This window comes from Clinocottus analis, unplaced genomic scaffold (assembly GCF_023055335.1).
Source record: "Clinocottus analis isolate CAN_PGR_092001 unplaced genomic scaffold, fCliAna1.0.p SCAF_8, whole genome shotgun sequence".
Taxonomy (NCBI): Eukaryota; Metazoa; Chordata; class Actinopteri; order Perciformes; family Cottidae; genus Clinocottus; species Clinocottus analis.
The window spans coordinates 12,722,397-12,741,635 of NW_027176240.1; the positions used below are offsets into that span (position 1 = coordinate 12,722,397).

Below are 19,239 nucleotides of genomic sequence, written 5' to 3' on the forward strand. Positions count from 1 at the left end.
ATACAAAAGGTTAAAATGGGGATGTCAAAGTAAAACTATAATTCTAATATAAAAATGAACGTAAATAGGAAAGAGAGATTGTTACTTTTGGGAGAACTTTACACAGAGAGGAAAATTAGAAAAAAATCAAAGACGAGATATTGTGTTTGAATTAAGATAACACCTGAAATGTGGAAATGAGTTGAAATTGATTTACCCACTGATAGCGGTCCCTGCATTAAAGGGAGAACCATCATAATCCCTCTATGTGTGTCAGGTTTGAGTTGGGTCCTGCGGTGTTCATCTCAGGAGGATCCTCCAGCTTATCTACTGACCCCTCTCGACAGGAGCATTTGTCAGGTGGATTATGTAGCTTTTTGATGATATATCTGCTTTATTGCTAAAAATGCAACACCTTATGGCCTCTCCATTTTACGCCACTGTGTTATCCCAGTATGGGTAGTCAGACAGGGAATGTCTCAGAGAACATGTTGACATTTGGAATAAGGATTATGGAGTTATCATAAACGAGTGCCTCTCCTGTGTGTCAGTGTCGCTGTTGACTTTGCTCTCAGATCGGGGCTTGTGTTGCAGCACTGAGCCGAGGCCACATGTCTGTGCTTTCCTTTTACACTTTACAACTCACAGCAGAGTTGAAGCCAGTCGAGGCTGGGATCCATGTGGATTAAGTTGGAAGTTATAAATACGCTGTCAATCTACTGAGGCCTCCTTCTTACAACGGCTCAGACATACCCTCACTCTAGCTTTCCTGGCACCGTTATTGAATTACTAGTTAACGTGGGGCGCTTTTCACACTTCTGTCATGTGGTTTTCAGGGTTTTAAAGTGAAACAGATAAATAGTGCTTGTGAATATGTGCTGGGTCTTGCCAGCCCATGTTTTCGTTCATCTGTCTCTCTGACTCTCTCTCCTTTCCCATCCTCGTCAATCCCTTCATCTTTCTCCATCTCCTTCCATCCTCCCTCTCATCCCTCTTTTACTTCCTTGCATTCCTCTATCTCTCCCTCCCACTAATCTACTGCAATGACCTGAAGGAGGGCTTCACACTGCAGCACTCAAATAATAATCAAGCACTAGGATGTTGTCAAATTTATAGGACACTGAGCGTCGCATAGCAACAGAGATTGCCAGGGTGATCCAACAGGCGCTGGAAGTTGGGTGAGGGAGGAACGGGGCGAGTGACGAGAGACAGGAGAAGGAAGGAGAGATGACAAGGAAAACAGGAAAGAGGGATGAGGTGAGAGTAATGGAGTTATGACATTATACACAAAGGACATGAGAGATGGAGACACAGAAAAGGAAATGAAAATGTTCAGGTTTGGCTGAGAGAAAAGATTCACAGACGCTGCTCGCTGGTCTTGTGTGCTCGTCACTCTGTTAACATTAAAGTTGTATCCGACTTATCATCATTTTTGACATGTCCTACCTTGGCATACAAAGGTTGTGTTGAGTTTAAAAGTCTCTTGAATCAAACAGAGCTGAATGAATGATCAAAGTCCAACTGCAAGCTGCTCTTTTGCACTCGCTAAACTCTCAAGAAAAGCATCCTTTTGTGATGTTGTCACACATTGCTCATGTTTTTCACTTTGTCTTACATCTCTTTCAATCTTTTTAGAAGTCAAAATCATCAGTTTCAGTTTGCTGTTCATCCTTGTTGCCTAGAGACTGCTTTGGACTGCAGTTTACCTCTGACATTTTTCTTTTTGTGTTTTGTCTACCTTCCCCACAACAGAAATTGTGAAAAAGAACAAAACAACAAAATACAATAAGATAGAACTACAGGGAAGCGTTGTATATTGCTGCAGAATTCATGGAATTTTCTTAAAAATTTGGAAATGAATCAAGTTTTGATAAACATATAAACGGGTGACTGTGGCTCAGGGGTCAGGCATTCCAGTCTTTCAATCAGACGGCCGATGGTTTGAACCCCGGCTCTGCAAATTCATGTCGATGCGTCCTTGAGCAAGACACTTAACCCCGAATCGCTCCCCGTTGCTCTGTCTATGATGTATAGAGCAAAAATGTAAGTTGCTTTGGATGAAAGAGTCAGCTAAATGTCACCTAACTCTGTGTTTCCTTCAAGAAAGCGTGCTTTAGCTGAAAATATTATGTGACCTTTTTTAAATGTTTCTACAATGAGGCAGTAAATGTTGACACTGTTAGCACTGTTAACAAATGGAAATATCAGACATGGTGTCAAAGATATTTTTATGCTTCTGCGCCGATGACAGCCATGGCCCGAGGCGTTGTGTTTTTGGGTTGTCCGTCTGTCCGCCCAGTCCATTCTTGTGAACATAAGTAATATCCCAGGAACGCCTGGAGATGATTTCAAATGTGGCACGAACGTCAAGGTTGAACTGATTGGATTTTGGTGATCAAATGTCCCTGTGACCTCACAAAACATGTTTTGATCATAACTCATCAGTGTATAAATGGGTGAATGGCATGTAGTGTGAACCCGCTACACAGGCGCTATAGAAGTACAGAAGATGTAAACTGCAACACGACTGGTTGGCGGAGGAACACAGCCCTGAGGTCGTAAGAGTAGTTTTAGCTTCTGCCAATAAGCATGTATTGTTCTCTGCAAAGACAACCCATTTTACAATAACTGAAGAAAAAAAATCTCTTACGTGACTGAACATGATTATAAAATGACCTCAATTCCAAATGTCAGAGTATCCCTTTAGGTAGACTTTCACAAAAGTCTAGGAGGTCCAAACATGACATTTAGACGTGATCAAATCGTTGAAATGGCATCGACACAGAATTCAACCTAAAACCCTGAGTTAATATTTAGAAACACCTCACACACTCGTGCTAAAGGTTTGACAGTTTCAGCTGTTGCTGTAGCATTTGAGCGCTCATGGGCACTACGGCAGCTACTGGCATCTTGATTATCTCAGAGCCAGTATGAGGCAGTTATCTCACTGTGTCACTGGCAGGTGTTTTAGTTTGGAGAGTCAACTGAGTGCAAACGGTGATGACAGCTGTGCTCCGGACTAATTATTTCTTGTCACTGTGCACAGATTTGCTGAGGATGGCGTGCTAACCAGAGGTCGTCTGTACACACAAGTGTCAGTCTAACCCCGATGTCACTTGATGTAGTCTTTTTAATGGATGGCTTTACAGTGAAAATGAGTGTCTGAGCTGTTGGTGTTTATAATTATTACATGAATATCTTTTCAAAGACAAAAAACCCTGACATGGACTTCCAACAATAACCCCCGACCAAGTTTACTTAAATTCAGCTAACTCCGCTACACGTGAACACCCCGTTTATGTCAAAAGGGGAGGCAAAGCCACTTGAACCGCTCCAGATATTATTTAAATATCCGGCACCATTAATATAATAAACACCTCCTAGTAAATGAAGTACAATTCAGCAGCACCACAAAAAACGACCTCCGAATGGCCATAAAGTTCAATCAACACCTCTCTACATCAGTTTCAACCAAAAACGACAATATGATCATCATAAAGGTTTCATTTATAGCAGGGCCGTTGTATTACAATGCATTAGTTTTAGGTAGCTGTACCTAGTGAACTGGTAAGTGAATATAAATCCAGTGTGACTCTTAGGTCATAAAGGCAATCATTCAAAATTGAACTAAAATGTAAGTATGTGTTTCTGTGAGCTAAATGTATAAAGAAAGAAAGAAAGAGAGAAAGAAAGAAAGAAAGAAAGAAAGAAAGAAAGAAGAAAAGAAAGAAAGAAAGGAAATATTTACTAAATGGGGAAATAAACAGAATTGATTCGTTGAGAACTGAGCTTTAGCGTAATGCTGTTTGTTTTTAAGATAATATGCAAATAGCTGGACACAAAATTATTTTGGGTTAAAAGAGGTTTAGGGGTAAATGTGGAAAAATAATTTAGAAAAACTGCATAATTCATGACCGGCTTGGTTTAATAGCATATGAAATATTCATTAGCTAAATTACTTATCTATGTAATCTGCTTTTGTTGAGTTCAGTGGAGAAAGGGGAGAAAGGCCAGCGGAGGGCAATAAGGCTGGAAAAAAGTCTGAACTTTATGTAAATGTAGCAATGATTCAATGTCAGGCTTTTCATTCTCAGTGAAAGAGAAATAAATAACACGGGCAAGCCTCACCAAAACAGGATCTTTGTTTGTGAGAAGTAGACTTCTACACAAAAGTGATGTGTTTTGAATCTGCACAAGCACTCAGTGAATCCTGTGGCTGCCAGTCTGACTTCTCTTTTCCTGTCACAAAGCAAACCAACCCCAATTACATTTACAGAGTGTGTTCCAACGCCATGTAATGTTCGTCATTTGAAGCGAAGGCTGTAAAGGTTTAAAGGTGCTGTTCCTGCACGTCAACCCAGTTCCAGCTCTTCTCAAGGTGGCACTCATTCACGCTCACATTAAAGCACAGGTTTCCTCAAAGCCACATTAACACAGATGATCAAAAGGCGCTGGCCAAGCCTTTGTTGGCACATCAAACAGCATGAACAGAGGGAAGCGTGCAATTCCCAAAAGGAGGCACACACTGGTTCCACCGTGTCATTATTAGGGCTAATATTTACCGCACTACACCTTGGCTTCTCCTGTTTTTCATTATTCCTGTAATCTGTGGACGACAAACAGAAACACAAACAGCATGTAAGCATGAGCGCACATACAAACAAATGATTAAAAGCAATCACTCTCCGTGTTCCTTCCCTTGTTTTGTTTTTTTGCAGGCAATCGTACACGTCAAATTCGACCCAGTTAATCAAAGTCTGCATACATGGAGTTTGAGAAAGAAAGATTCGGGGGCGTTGCTTTGTGATTTTTTTCAGCAGTCAGTAATCTGTCGTTCTCCACAGCAATAACTAACTCTGTGGAGGAGAAAAGTGTTTTCATGCCAGCCACACAGATACGTACAGTAGGAGAGAGATTCAAAGTTTCAATATAGCAATTTATCAGATGATGGAACTCCTATTAGAAGGAGGTAATCATGTGCAGCCCGAGAACAGATATCAGCATTGTCTCATACTTCTGCCGTTGATTACCCTGTTGTACGGTGAATTGATACTGGCCAGAGTATTACCATCTCCTAATTGAGTTGATATTACATCCGTCTTGTGTGTGTGAAAGCCAGCTAATTCCAGGGATTCCTTATAACACAGGGCCAGTGATGCTCCGCCAGTTTATAGGATAGCTCTAAGGATATCCACAGAGCTTTATCCTCTTTTCTTACAAGGACATAAACCCTCCTAATGTACATTATACCAACTTTGGTTTTGCATTACATCTCATTACGATGTCAGCTTTTCGAGCCTTGCAGACTTTCAAGCACGAAAGGCTTTTTTTTCCAATTCACAAAATGTCAAAAAGGAAGCGCCTCAAATAAGCAAATATGGTTAAATATGGTCGCTTTCATGCTGACCTCGTTTTGCATTGCTGGACTGCACTGGCTGGCTTGGCCTGTTTGCGGCTGTATCCGCTCCTTGGGTTGATTGATGCACAGAGGGAATCACACAGCTGGAAAGGAGGCAGTAAACCAGAGGAGGGAACAAAGACGAGTGGGCCGCACGGGGTGCAGCAATTAAGCTGTTTTCTTGTTGTTAATTAAAAGCAAATTAGAGACTGTGAGTTGCTGTCTGCCCTTAATTGCTGGCAGCATGTATGCCCAACCACACCTGTTGTTTTATCTCCATTCACTCATCTTAATCTTTTTTTCTTCTTGTTCCTTAGGGACGGAGAGGAAAGACTGGGGAGCCTGGACTCAGAGGCCTGCCTGTAAATGACACACAGGAACACAGACGCATACATACAGTTTGTCTTTTTTATTTCTTTTCTTTTTTAATTATTGTTAATAATAATACATTGTATTGCTATTGCGCTTTTAAAGTTACTCAAGGCCCTTTACATAGTCAAAATAAGCAAGTGAAGCTATAACAATGTACACAAGAGAGATGACATAACAGCAAGAAACCGTACAGTACAATGGAGTAATGGAAAAGGCCTTTGGCAGAAAATCGAGCAACTATATAAAAACAACTACATCCAATATATTAGTTTTATGCAATCAATGTAAGGAATAACAAGGATAATAATAAGGAATAGGAAAACAATTGCAGTGATTTCAAATGAAACCAAACAACCCTGAAAGATCACACATTATAATAGAGCAGCACTTTGAACAGCACATTATTTTATGGATTTTCGAGCAACAAAATCAATTTAATTTTAACTTTATTTGACCATGAATTCCTCCTGGGATTGCCAGTTTATAATTTAGTTGTTACATATGGCTAAAAGTGGATACATTATAAAAGTCATAATTATAAAGGCACATGAAAGCAAACAGTCAATCAGCACAACAGACATGCAGTAAAACATCCAGCTTTAAAAGGAGGATTTACACTCTCACTCGTAAAACATTGCTGTAAACTTTGTGCATTAATTCCATGCTAAGGCTGTATTGATCCATTCACAATATTCTCCCATACTGCTGCAAGCGGGCTATATTAATAGCACAAAACTGCAAGGGTTATATTAAGGTAGCTCTTGAAAATGCTTGTATTGATGAGCAGGACAAGTCTGCCTATAGGGGCCGTTGACTCCTTGAATTATAGTGTTTTCCTCAGGCGTCCAAACCAATCCCAGAAACTGTTTGTGTGTTTGTGTAGTGACCCACACAGCAAAGGGCACAAACACCATGATGTGTTAAAGGAGACAGCCTGTCAGACTCTTAACTGCTCTAATGTCAGGACAAAAAGGAGCATTTAGGCAATATATAAAGCTATAAAGCTTTGGGTTTCCAATTATTTTCAGCACTATTGCACTAATTACACTCTTGATCAGGACATCAGGGTTTGTCGAACTTAACATCAACCAGAAATCCAGAAAGATTCTGTTCTGCTTCTATCACCTTTATGCTCAATAGATTCAATTATCTTTAGTCAAATTTGAGCTACTCGCTGTTAAAGCTCTTCTGCATGACTGAATGTATCCCCTGCCTCCTTAATAACTCATAAAGTTGTAGGACACAAAAGTCGTAGGACAAAAGAAAGACACGATGGAGAAGGTGTGACATTTCTAAATGGCAATGTCCTGATGATACCCGTAGTATGTGCCAGCTTTGCCTCCCTCCCCTGGTATTGGCATTTATGAGTCACCTGTTTTGCTGAGGTACATCTCAGGGGCAAAATCATCTATTCTAAACACACACACACCAAGGCATCACTCTCTCTTGTCCATTGGCAGCAGGCTTGTAGTTGAGGGGGCAGCGGTTATTGTGAAGTCAAATTAGCATTGTGTGACAACAGGAGAGTCTGTGAAAAGGCATGCAACAGACACGCTCATAGATAATCTATAGACTGCTTGTGAAGTCAACATTAATGTAAAGGTTAGAAACTTTAACACAACAGGCCTTTGCTGTAAATCAGAATGTTTTATAACAGTAAACATGCCAGTTTAAATAAAGGTCAGGAAAGCTTAGGGTGGTTAAAGAGCAATGATTAAAAATAAATCACTTTTTTGTGCCATGAAACCCTTCTATTCTTTATCATCGTGAAAAGGCTGCTTCGCTGCTTGTAATTTCAGGGTCCCCAAGGAACCCTGGAAGGAGCAAATGTCAAGGTATCACTCAAAACATTGTTCATCACAAAACAAAGTACTGACATGTAGCATTTAAAGTAGATTTGAGCTGTCTCCCCATTTGATAAACTGGCCCTTACCTGCACTTCCAGCAAGGGTGAATTGTCAAGATGACTGAGTGGTGTTCATTGTAGCAGTCCTCTAAAAAGCCGAGGAGTTTAATCACGTGCACTGTGTTGTCTGTATAAAGACATACAGTGTGTAAGTTATTGTCCCAGGTAGTCCGCCTCGACAAGTCAGACCAGACATCTGTCCTTGACTGACATTTTTAATGTTAGCAGTCAAGAAGGGATCTCCCTCGTCGGAAATGGCACCTTTTAGTCAGTTGTAGCCTATCTAGTGTGCAAGTTAAATAGCTGCTCCCACCTCGCACCTCCTGCAGCGCACACAGCGTGACTCAGTGCTCACACTCCAAACAGACACATGGCCATTACATACAGTGCTTTTGCAAAAAGGGTCTGTAATCATTTTCTTGAAGCCCAGGGGTGCTGTAGCTCACCAGAGGCTCATGAGATATGTGGTGTAAGAAACTTGCAGACATGGAGCTCTACCAGGCCACTTACTGTCTTTGTTGCTACCTGCTTCCTTCACAAACCCAACCTTACCCTCTCAGCCCCCACCACCAACCCACTGGGCCTCCAGTGGCCCACTTGTGATCATGCTGAGAGTGAAAGCTATTGTGTAGTGGACAACCTCCTGACCGCAGCTGTTCATTTGATGTATAGGTGCGTCGTTTTGCTGGGGTGTCGAGCTCAGGCCGCAGAGTTCCTCCTGCTCTCTCTGCCCAGAGGAAGGAGAAGTGTCAGCTGGCCAACCTTGAAAAAGAAAGTTGCCTGGATGAGGACACACGTATTATACCTCAAAACAAATGGGATAGCGGTAGATAGACCAGAGGTGAAGGCACAACGGATAGCTGTTTCATTTGGATATGAAATAACACGACATTAACATGCCCTAGTAAGTCATGCCGAAGAATAAAATGGCAAACAGAGATTACCTTGATTAACTTTTCATGAGTTTTCTATAATTGGCTGCTGAGTTGCAGTTTTATTATATCACTTTAATCAGTCTCATATCATAAAATGGAGCTGTAAAATGCAAACCTTCACTTGGCAGAGGAAAATAGCTCTTAGATTGTGGCTTGAGCATATGTTTTGCAATTGCTAAATAAGTCTTTGGATTTTCATCACCAGCTATGAAAACTCAGGAACAGTAAAAAAAAAAAAAAAAGCATTGTTTAACATTGCGGGTTAAACTTTAACTTAAGTTTTAAAAAAAAAGTGGGCTTTCTGTCACATCAAACTGATTTCAGAATGATGAAAGGTAGAGTAACACCTGCGGGTGACAAAGCTAGCAGGATACCAAAGCTACCCGTTTGAGATTAGATTAAAGGATGCATTATGATTAAATAATATGATTAAAGCGCTCGTTTGACTACCGCTGATGTTATGTAGAAACACACCACAAAGAATGCTTACATTAAATGTCCATGCCCGCCGTGCCCTTGCCACGAATCAGCCAGGCACTTTACATTACAGATACATCTTCCATTTGTCATTAAAAATGCATGCTCACTGTGGATGACAAGAAAACGCTCCTGTCTCAGATAATCACTTCACATTTGAATCCGTTGAAATGAAAGCACAGCCATACATTTAAAGGAATTCAAACAATCCAGCATAATGAGGACGAGAAGGTAAACGGAAAGGAAAGTAACGGTTTCCAGGAACAGTAATAATTGAGCAGCATCAGAGATTCTCGCTGCCTCTCAGTGGCCATCTCGTTGTGCATTTTTTAGCTTAGACAAAGCAGACGCAAGTTAGACTAAACTGCAGCTCATGTAACATCTGTGTGAGCCCGGCCCCCTCTCACTCACTCAGCAGAGTGTGAATGTTTTAAAGTGAAAAACAAAAAGTCTGTGCTGGGAGGGCGGTGTTCTCATGCATCACATCTTCATAGCGGTATCTCCCACTGACAGGCTCAAACGGGCTCTGACAGAACGCTGAAGATATTGATGGAGAGATGGAGAAGGATGCAGACAGGCTAAATTACAGTTTGATGACTCAAGGTGCCTCAAAATGAACATATCACCCACAGACTTCCGCAGGTGGACCATTTCATGGGCTTTTTCATTGTGTAAATACAGTGATAATCTAGATAAATACTGGCCGTGCTGCAGTTAATCACCTTTGAAAGGTTTATTAACTTGTTACATACACCTCTGCCAATAAACTGACTTTGAAGGATCTTCCATGGAGATCTTATGATGATAACGACAGAAATAGTTTTGCCCTAAAACGCTTGGATTTACATTGAGTAATGACTTAGTGTGGAAACATTTTCCGTGTGAAGCATAGTATGTGTTTTACGGTGACTGTAAGACAGATACTGTACTTTATTGTCAGCAGCCTTTGTTCAGAAAAAGGTTCTGACTGATAGCAGGCCAGCAATGATGAAGTTGATATGATTATGTTAAGATTATGATTGTAAAATCACGAGTTCCCATGTGGTTGATAAAGCTGAACAGAATTCAATTAGTACTCAAAGTCAATTTTGCCACTAGTCCATCCTCCCCGCCTAAAATATTAATAGGACAATCCATCTGTTCATACATCGCAGCAGTGTACTGACTTAATAACAGCTCATAATTTGGATGAGGAAACAGTGACTATAACTCATTAAATGAACGGCATCACAGCGGCTGCCGTTAGCGGGTTGAAGGCACGGGGGAGGGGTTGAGACTGAATGGCATATATTGTGTGTTAAAGCCATGCTGCCGCTAAAAAGTGTGCAAATATGAGGCAACCTTTCTCAGATGTCTCTCCATCTTCTCAGCTTGCTAAACAGATGCTCCCTAATGTCGTAATATCTGGAGCGCTTCCTACAAATCTGTACACGTCATACAAAAGAAATATACTCTTTGTGGAACAAGCTATATTTTTCCCCTGTGTTTGATAAAAGAACAAAATTACCACAACAATTGACCGTTATAAAGCGTGTCCGTGGGATGTGAAACATTGCATTTCTGCTTCTCCAGATGCAATTTGGTGAATTATTTGCTGTACATCTGCTATATAACTAAAATGATTTCTGGTAATCAGAAGGTGGGAAATGCATACACTGGGATTCTGCTGATGCTTTAAGAATATGACAATGTTCTATCACAAATCTTTTTAATTACTCATTCGCTGTGTGTCTTGGCTTAGCTTTCTGTTTTCTTAGAGGACTCTTCACATAGCTGACAGGAAGAAATCCTAATAAAAATACTCTAAGCACAGCTCTCCAGCAGTCATAAAGTGCCATCTATTGGCAGACAGAGGAATGATTTGGACATGGAAATGCTGCAAGGCAACAGGGGCTTGAGTTTATCATTATCCTGCTCGACTCTCAACGCCACAGCATCACAAAGTCACATAGTGTTCCCTTTTTTCCTCCCATGATTACAAGCGGTTTTAATCTGATTCAATACTGTGTATGTTTTTCTGATCATGGCTTATGCTCTTGCCTAAGTTTCACTTTCTGAGCTTTCCTTCTTTTTGACCTGCCTTTGCTGCAAGTCACTGTCAATGATCTACTCTGTCCATATACAGGTGGAGGGGGGTGAGTCTGCAATCCCGTGGGGAAAAGGAGAGAGGGGGGACCCTGTAGGTATTTTCCGGGAGCAACATTTACAATGCCATCATCTGTAATGAGTCATTAACCGAGGCCTACTTCCACAGGGTCAGCCGGGTGCTGAAGGGGCCGGCGGGATGAAAGGACAAAAAGTAAGTTGCATCAACGCTAAAGTGTTATACATGTGGGTTTACAACGTGTGTGTGTGTGTGTGTGTGTGTGTGTGTGTGTGTGTGTGTGTGTGTGTGTGTGTGTGTGTGTTTGTGTGTGTGTTTGTGTTTGTGTGTCTTGTATAAGTCATGTGACTTGTTTAATCAAACCCCTACATCCTTATGTTCACAGGATTAATCTATATGCTCCAAATCTAGATGGGGATTTTAAACTTAACCTTTTCTGTTATTAAAATGTATGTACATTAGAGAAATGTGTCGTTTGCGTATGTGTCATTCTTGGTATGGTACTGCATGTATTCACAGAGTGCTTTTCAGATGTTAATTGAATGTATATATGCAGATGTTGTGCTTTGTTCTTGTTTTGTTAAAAGCACACAAGTTATAGCTTGTAAATTATGAATGGAGGAGTAGTGGCTCCCAAATGCAATGCATCACAATTAAGAAACATCATCAACGGTTCCCTGGAGCACTCAATATACCCATTAAAAAGGGTTATGTAGGATGTATATATATGGATATACACACACATACACACACCATTGTTCTGCATGATGCACATGAAATGCACAACCATTGACGTATGTTTTCTTGAGTGTATTTTTTTTTTCTTTCCACTCATCTCATGGCGCTTCTTACATCATTTGAGCAGGCTCGTATTTTCTCTGAAGTCTGGTCATGTTATTGCCCCTTTTATTATCGCTCCAAAGTCCATTGATGTAGCTGTTTGAGGTCATGGGTGGCCACTTGCTTTCAGAAGGAGTTTCTCATGTGTGTTTTTGCTGTGAATTTTATTCTTCTATTACTGTATCTGTTTTTGTTCCTGTCTCTCTATGTCTATCAGTCTTAAATCTGTAGTGATGGTTGATATGTTTCTGTTGTATGTTCAGGGCGATGTTGGTCCTCCTGGTCCTCCTGGTCCCGTAAGTACAATATAGTTGAGAAAACTCACCCTACAGAGTATCGTTCATTGTCAATTAGTAGGGTGTTTTATTTATGCTGTGTAGCATTTGCCTTTGCAGTGACACCTCCAACATGGTGGCACGTCTTCGTCAGACCATTGTCTTGTCTTATTTTTTTTTCTTCAAATACAACATTGGATCTGTGTTGATAAAGGTCACGACACATTGGCAGCCTTTACAAGGCAGCGGAGATTAGTTCTGTTGAATTTCTCCAAGGAAGAGCATTATTTTTTTTTTCCCAGGAAATGAACTCGCTGATATTTGGCAGCAAGTTCCCAGTAAATTATTTGTATTTATTTATTTTTGCCATGTACACGGCAAAGAAATGTGCACGAAATAGCTTGCACATGCACTGAAAGCTGTGAACTGTGATTTCCTGGTCCTATCTAGTATAAAATGAACACATTTGCACAAGCCATCACCAACTGATGTTGTAATCTTTCACTTGGAACCAAAACATCTTTACAGCGTGAATTAATGGGGGCCATGCTGAACATGACGTGTTTATAATGTCCATAATTGTAAATTATTGTAAAAGGATTTTTGCTGGAGGGCACCAGTAGTGCTGCTTTAAGTAGAGAAACGGATAAAAGCACAGAAACCCTGACGTCATGGTGGCTGTCTGATGTACGCTGAAGGTGACACAGGGTGGGTGGTGCTGGGATGATAAAACTCGTTGCTTCGACATTTCAAAGTCAGAAACACATTGTGACAAATCAGTAAAAAAAATCTGCGAGGGGGCAGCAATGACTCTGAAGACACGCTGCAATGTAATGAGTACACAAGTATAAAAGTTTCAGATAAAAAGATGGTGTTGGAGTTCACATGTCACAAAGTGAGGGGGGGTTGACATTTAGATGACTCTGTCCTAATGGGTTTTTGTTTCTCACGACATTGCTGCCTGTTAAGCCTCTGAAGGCTTCAGACACAAGCTTGGAAATAAAGTTTTAAGCTTTCATTCTTATTCTTATTCTCATTGCTTGTTAGCAAGGGATTCATATAGAAATTTGACAACTTAATTACATAGAGAACAAATATCGCTCACCCTTCACTGGTTTCACTGGTTTCTGTCTTACCATTAACAAGTCGACCCCCTTAATAGGAGCAGATATCAATGGAGGCGGTTTTAATGCCTTTTCGAAACATTGAGGTCTTGCTTTGCAATTATTTTTGAACGGTTGTTTTTTTTTCTCCCTAAATTCAAATTTTAGTTCAACCAGGGAAGCAAGACAAAGAAATGTTCATGAAAGTTTTGTTCATTGTTGTGCAGTGGGGTATGGGCCACCCGAGATCTAGGAGATGTACACAATCCTATAGCATACAGAAGAGGGGAAAACATTAGTCATTTGATAAATGGCTGTTTGAATATTTAGTACTAGTCTCTGTCTATGCTCTGCTTTCCCATGGAAGATAATTTTGGCAGTTAAGCATTGATTTCCCTTACACAGCAGAAGCAAGGGTTTGGATCATTACCCTCTCTTCATAAACCTTCTTGTGCCTCTGTTTATTAGTGACGGGGAGGAGCAGTGAGCTTAAAGGCATGCATGGCCTTCACTTCCCCCAACACCCTTAAAGTACTAAAACAGTCTTTTCACCTCTGAGGCGGTGCTGTTTTTATTTGTTGCTTTACAATAGACTTTTATAATCTATTGAACTGAAACAGGTTTTACAAGTTATTTTGAGTAAAAGGTTCTATGCAGTATTTCACTTTTCTGAGGAGAAAACATATCTGGCTGACATTTCTGATCTGGTCACATTCTGACGGAACTGAGACGCTGTTCAGCATCTGAGGCAAAACAGTGTTGGCAGCAGCCGCTTTGGTGAGTGACTGCAGGTTAAAGGTTGACTGATTTTGCAGACAATCCACCGGGGCAGTAAGGGATTCAGTACCTTACCGAAGGTTATTTTTAGCGTTGCTTCTGAAGGAGGGCTTCATGTCAATTAACACTCTCAAAAGGCTCACTGACACACGCTAGCACCAACATTTTCCCCATCTTGATGTGTCTTTCCATTCCAAGATTGCTTCTGTTGTCTCATGCTGCTTTGCTCGTTATACCAAAACCACCCAAGACTGAACTAGTTATAACTGCATATAGGGGTCAAATATGGTTAACAGAATACAAAGAGCTGAGGACATTTAGATGTAATGAGTTCTGATTAATATAGATGGATAATTAGATTTGCTCTCTAGATTGCTTTGCAATCTTTAATTGCTTTTTTTCGAATACATTGGGCTTTAAACATTGGCCTCGCTTTAGAAACATTGTGTGCACTTTACACCGTGATTTATTTCTGCATCTCAAATCCAAATTGTATCTTGATGTGCCTGTGTCTCCTGCTTTTATTTTATATATTCCAGTGTCAACAAAGAAAAGTGATTGTTAGAAATCCAAAGGAAACAATCACATTTATCTTCAGTGACAAACATTCTGACTAGAAAGGATTTTTTAAATATATTTATTAACCAAGGAAAACATTTGTATTTCCATATTGCCTTTAAACAGCTTTCACTTGCAGGAATTGAAATATCAGTGGAAACTGTTCAGGGAACACTGTGTCTTTTTCCCTACTTCTAGGTGATGACAGCTCATGGATTAAGACAGCTCTCTGGAACTGTAAGCAGCTGTTTATATCATAAAACTTGAAATGTTAGTGTATGGTGTCTGTGGTCCCATCTCAAATTGTAAACAATGTTCCCTTCTGTCAGATTCTGAAGTGGCCTGTTTTCTCCTGTGTTGTAGGATGAAATGAACACCCAAAAGGGAGAAAAGGGAGACGCGGTAAATATGTTCCCTAATTATTACTGTATTCCTCAGCAAAGACAATTACATTATAAGAAACTCTGTGTGTCAGCTGTTCGGATGACTTTGATATCCTAACATTAGATAAGGACGCCAGGTCACATGGGGTGTGTGGAAGGTCCCCTTTACCTTGTGATTGGGGCTCAGCTCTATATGCAAACATAGTACACACGTACATCATTTTTGTTTGGAAAGACCAAATAAATGTTGTTTTTAACTGGCGTGAGCCAGTGATGCCCTTGCCGAGCCTTGTCTGCCAGAAATTAAAAGAAGAAATACAAACAATACAGACTGGGACACTTGTACTATATCACAATGGGCTTTTAAAAAAATGACCGCGGGTCATAGCTTACTTTTTTGCATGTAGTTGTTGCCTGTATAGCACTTTAGTATTGTGTCGTTGAGTATAAACCTGTGCCTACTTTGAGTCGGTGCTCCAAGGTGCTCCAGGATACATTCATGTAAACACTGCTAAGAGAATGTGGCCATATACGGCTCAATATACCTCTGTCCTCACAATGCGTCTCGGATGTATTCCAAAACGTCTGCTGTGCACTGCGAACCTTGTCTGTTGTTGTCTGTTTGAGTCTGTTGTTGTCTGTTTGAGTCTGTTGTTGTCTGTTTGAGTCTGTTGTTGTCATTGGTGTCAAATGATTTCTCCCACTGGAGATTAATAAAGTTGTCTATCAATCTATATATCTCTTCATTCCCGCACTTAGAGCGGTTCACTTGTAATCAGATCACTCAAGACGGATGTTAATACCAGGTGTGAACTGGGCCTTTGTGCACAACAGAGGTGGAACACAGAATAAATTGCCGTACAAATATTGTTTGGACTTCAAAACAACAGATGCATCTACTTGAGGCAAGCAGATTACAAAGCCACTGATGCAGCTATTAACCAAACATCAAAAGACTGCCAGCGAAATTAAAAATTAAAATAAATTACATGTAGAGATATAATAAGCTGTAAATGAAAGAGATTTACTGAATTGTAGCAAGCATCCAAACCCAAACACTCAGGATGAGTGGAAGTGGTGTTAAGGCAAGAGCATAAAATGTTCTGTATGGGAGCTCAGAGTTTTGTTTTTTTAAGTTGCTGCTTTTATTGTATTCACATTCTCGGAGCAAGGAAGCAAAAACTTGGCAAAGGAAACACTGTTGTTAACCTTCACACAATATGAAAGCTTTCTTCATGAAGGTCTTTCAGGACATTGTTTTAGACCTAACCTCAGTCAGCAGAAGGAATGGCTTAGATTATTATTTTTTCATGCACTTTTTGAGAAATGATAATTGTCTATGTCTTTCTAAAGGGCGAGAGAGGAACTCAAGGACTGCAAGGCTTCAAGGTAACTTAGTTGTAAAAATTAACCCATGTACTAGAACTTCAGCAGCATTATCCACTGCCAACAAAACACGGCTCCAAAGTCTATCTAAGTATGTGCAACAACGGTTACAACAGGGTAAAGCTGTAAGGAGTATATGAATTGTTGATGAAAGCCATTTATATTGTAGGAAATCTGACATCTTTCTTTGACATACAGTAAATCCAGCACAACATCATTCCAGGAATCATAAATATCCTTTATGGTGTGCTTGAGCTGTTGTCAGAGAACCTCAAATTCCAATAGTGACACACCTTCGATCCTTTAAGTTGTTAACTTTTATGCATCAACAGTCTTTTCTGTCTTGAATTCCCATATTGTATTATGACAAGCACGAATAATGTTTTTCACCCCTATGTTCCTGTCTCCCAATACTTCTCGCTTATCCTTTGTTGGTGCTATAACAGGGAAACATCGGGCCTCCAGGACTCAAGGGGGATCAAGGACCAGAGGTGAGTCTTTGTATTCATCTTGTGTCAGCTCTACCATTTACAGGAGGTCAAATGGAGGAATAAACCTGCTGAATAAAAGCAACAGTGGGACAAAGGGTTCAAATTTCAGAGGTTCAAAGTTTAACTCATTAAGAGGGGAATGAATTAAGAGCTTATCTAGAATAACAACATAACCAGGATATTAGCTTGCATTTGAAATACGGTGAGCATCCAGACCCACTGTTCCTCAGTCATGATGATATCCTCGTCATACAGTAATTGCCATGAATCTAACCATAGCTTATTGAAAATGTAGCAGAGGGCGGCACTACAACACTGCTATTTGAGATATTCTCGAAAATCGTGTCCAGTGAAGCAGGCTGGGCTGTAACATTTGAAAGCACAGACAATTCTGTCACCAAACAAAGAAAGAAAATAGCCCAAAGTGTTGGTTTCCTTTGTCTTTTGCCAGGGTAAGCAAGGCCTTTCTGGACCCACTGGTCTCCCAGGACTTCCAGGCGAGCCAGTAAGTATATTGGCGCGAGACACTAACACTTCATGTCAAGCCTTCCTTTCTTTTATTGCCTTATCTGTCACCTTGCCATATCCTCTACTCTCTAAGTCAGCCTGCCAAAAGGAAAGAGAGAGATAAACAGATAAACCTCAACAGACAGAGACGGAGTAGGGAGAAAAGTCCGGAATTTTTACACAGACGATCAGTAATCAAATTTAAGAATTAATTAGTGGAAAGAGGCAAATCTAAGCTCTTTATGCCAGGAACGGAGGCAGAGGCTCAATCTGTTCTCCACACCTGCTTTGGTAATGAGCATCTGTCTTTACTCAAAAGCAGGGAGGGAAAAGAGGCATTTCATAAATCCTGGCTAAGGAAAATTATGTTGAAACACGGCAGCCTGCTGAAGCAGTGAGGAGGAGGCGATAAATGTGTGTGAGGAGATGAAGGCCTGGTGATAGATGTGTCTCTTTTCCTCACTATTTACAGGGCTCGCCAGGGGAGTCAGGGTTGTCTGGAAGAGATGGCCTGAAAGGAGAAAAGGTAGGTAAACTTCAAATCAAGTACTCGTCTCAATGAAAAATATAAAGCTATGATGTTTTATCACACGTTGAACATGCTAGACAACTCGTGAAGACACCTTTCAGATTACTGGCCCTGCGTGTCATTCTCAATCATGTGTTCCTGCCTCTGATGCCTCTGCTTTTTGTACACAAATTTCCTCACGCAGTCGGACTTGTTCCAAACACTGTGTTGAAAGTGGAAGAGTGTGCAGCTGAGATGCGCATTTGTTGGTGTTTGTCACTCGTCAAAATAAAGAAAGCTGTACTCGAGACTCTCCACCCACTGGAGTCACTCTGTTACACTCACGGGCAGATAAATAAAACCCAAAGTGCTTGAGCCGTCTACATCCATTCACATTTATATTCCTCTCTGCTGTACTATTATCTTTGATCCAGGAGACCAAACTTTCACGTGGTAGTCTATAAATAAATTTGAAGAGACAAACAATGTCTGAACGCTAAATAAGAAGCTGGAGCCAAGAGAACTTAGCTTAGCATAAAGACTGGGAGCAGGGGCCTACTTCTAGACAAGCTCTGTGGATGCGTATAAAAAATCTGCCAAACAGGCTTTGGTCTGTTCTGAGGATCAGAGGTGCTTTGAGCTAAATGCTAACGTCAGCATGCTAAGATGCTGCAGATAATGTTTATGTTCCCTATTGTAGTTTAAAGTATAGATGTGACTGATGGGAGTGGTGTTGTTTGTAGGCATTTGATCATAAACTGAAGTATAGGTGAAATTTAAATTTTGACAGTTTCAGAACAAGTCAGAGGGTCACAAAGTCAATCGGATCCTCATTAACTATTTGTAAAATATATATATCACAATTCAACTGAGTGGTGCCACTAACATTGTTAAAATATAATAGATTAAAGGAACTAAAGGGCATAGTGCAAGAAAAGACAGTAGGAGGAAGCTAAATGGCACCTCATAGAGGCATATCCAGTTGCACGTTGCAGCACTTCCGGTTCCTGCCTTAGATGCCGGGGCATATGCCACTAGTTTTTGAGTCGTGGCACCGACACCTCATAGAACACTTGTGTCAGATCCGTTTTCAGTGAGTCACAGGTCTGTGCTGGGGCAAAAATAACCCTGTGCTTTTATTTTGAAGGGAATTTTCAATGCAGCAGAGTGCCGTACTCACACACCTCAAAAATGCTTTTACAACACTCTTTACTTGCGTGAGTTTACACGCCAGACTATT

At 40.6% G+C, this 19,239-nt stretch overlaps 1 protein-coding gene across 1 annotated transcript in view; it reads left to right on the top strand.

The window, feature by feature from the left end:
• Positions 1-19,239, top strand: part of col19a1 (collagen type XIX alpha 1 chain) — a 91,696-nt gene that overhangs the window by 45,067 nt on the left and 27,390 nt on the right. Inside the window, exons 17-27 of the mRNA XM_068568529.1 lie at positions 5,695-5,739; positions 7,549-7,584; positions 11,193-11,246; positions 11,322-11,366; positions 12,275-12,307; positions 14,923-14,961; positions 15,088-15,126; positions 16,461-16,496; positions 16,940-16,984; positions 17,436-17,489; positions 17,964-18,017. Of these exons, the coding sequence (XP_068424630.1) occupies positions 5,695-5,739; positions 7,549-7,584; positions 11,193-11,246; positions 11,322-11,366; positions 12,275-12,307; positions 14,923-14,961; positions 15,088-15,126; positions 16,461-16,496; positions 16,940-16,984; positions 17,436-17,489; positions 17,964-18,017 (480 nt within the window). The remainder of the gene's footprint in view (positions 1-5,694; positions 5,740-7,548; positions 7,585-11,192; positions 11,247-11,321; positions 11,367-12,274; positions 12,308-14,922; positions 14,962-15,087; positions 15,127-16,460; positions 16,497-16,939; positions 16,985-17,435; positions 17,490-17,963; positions 18,018-19,239) is intronic.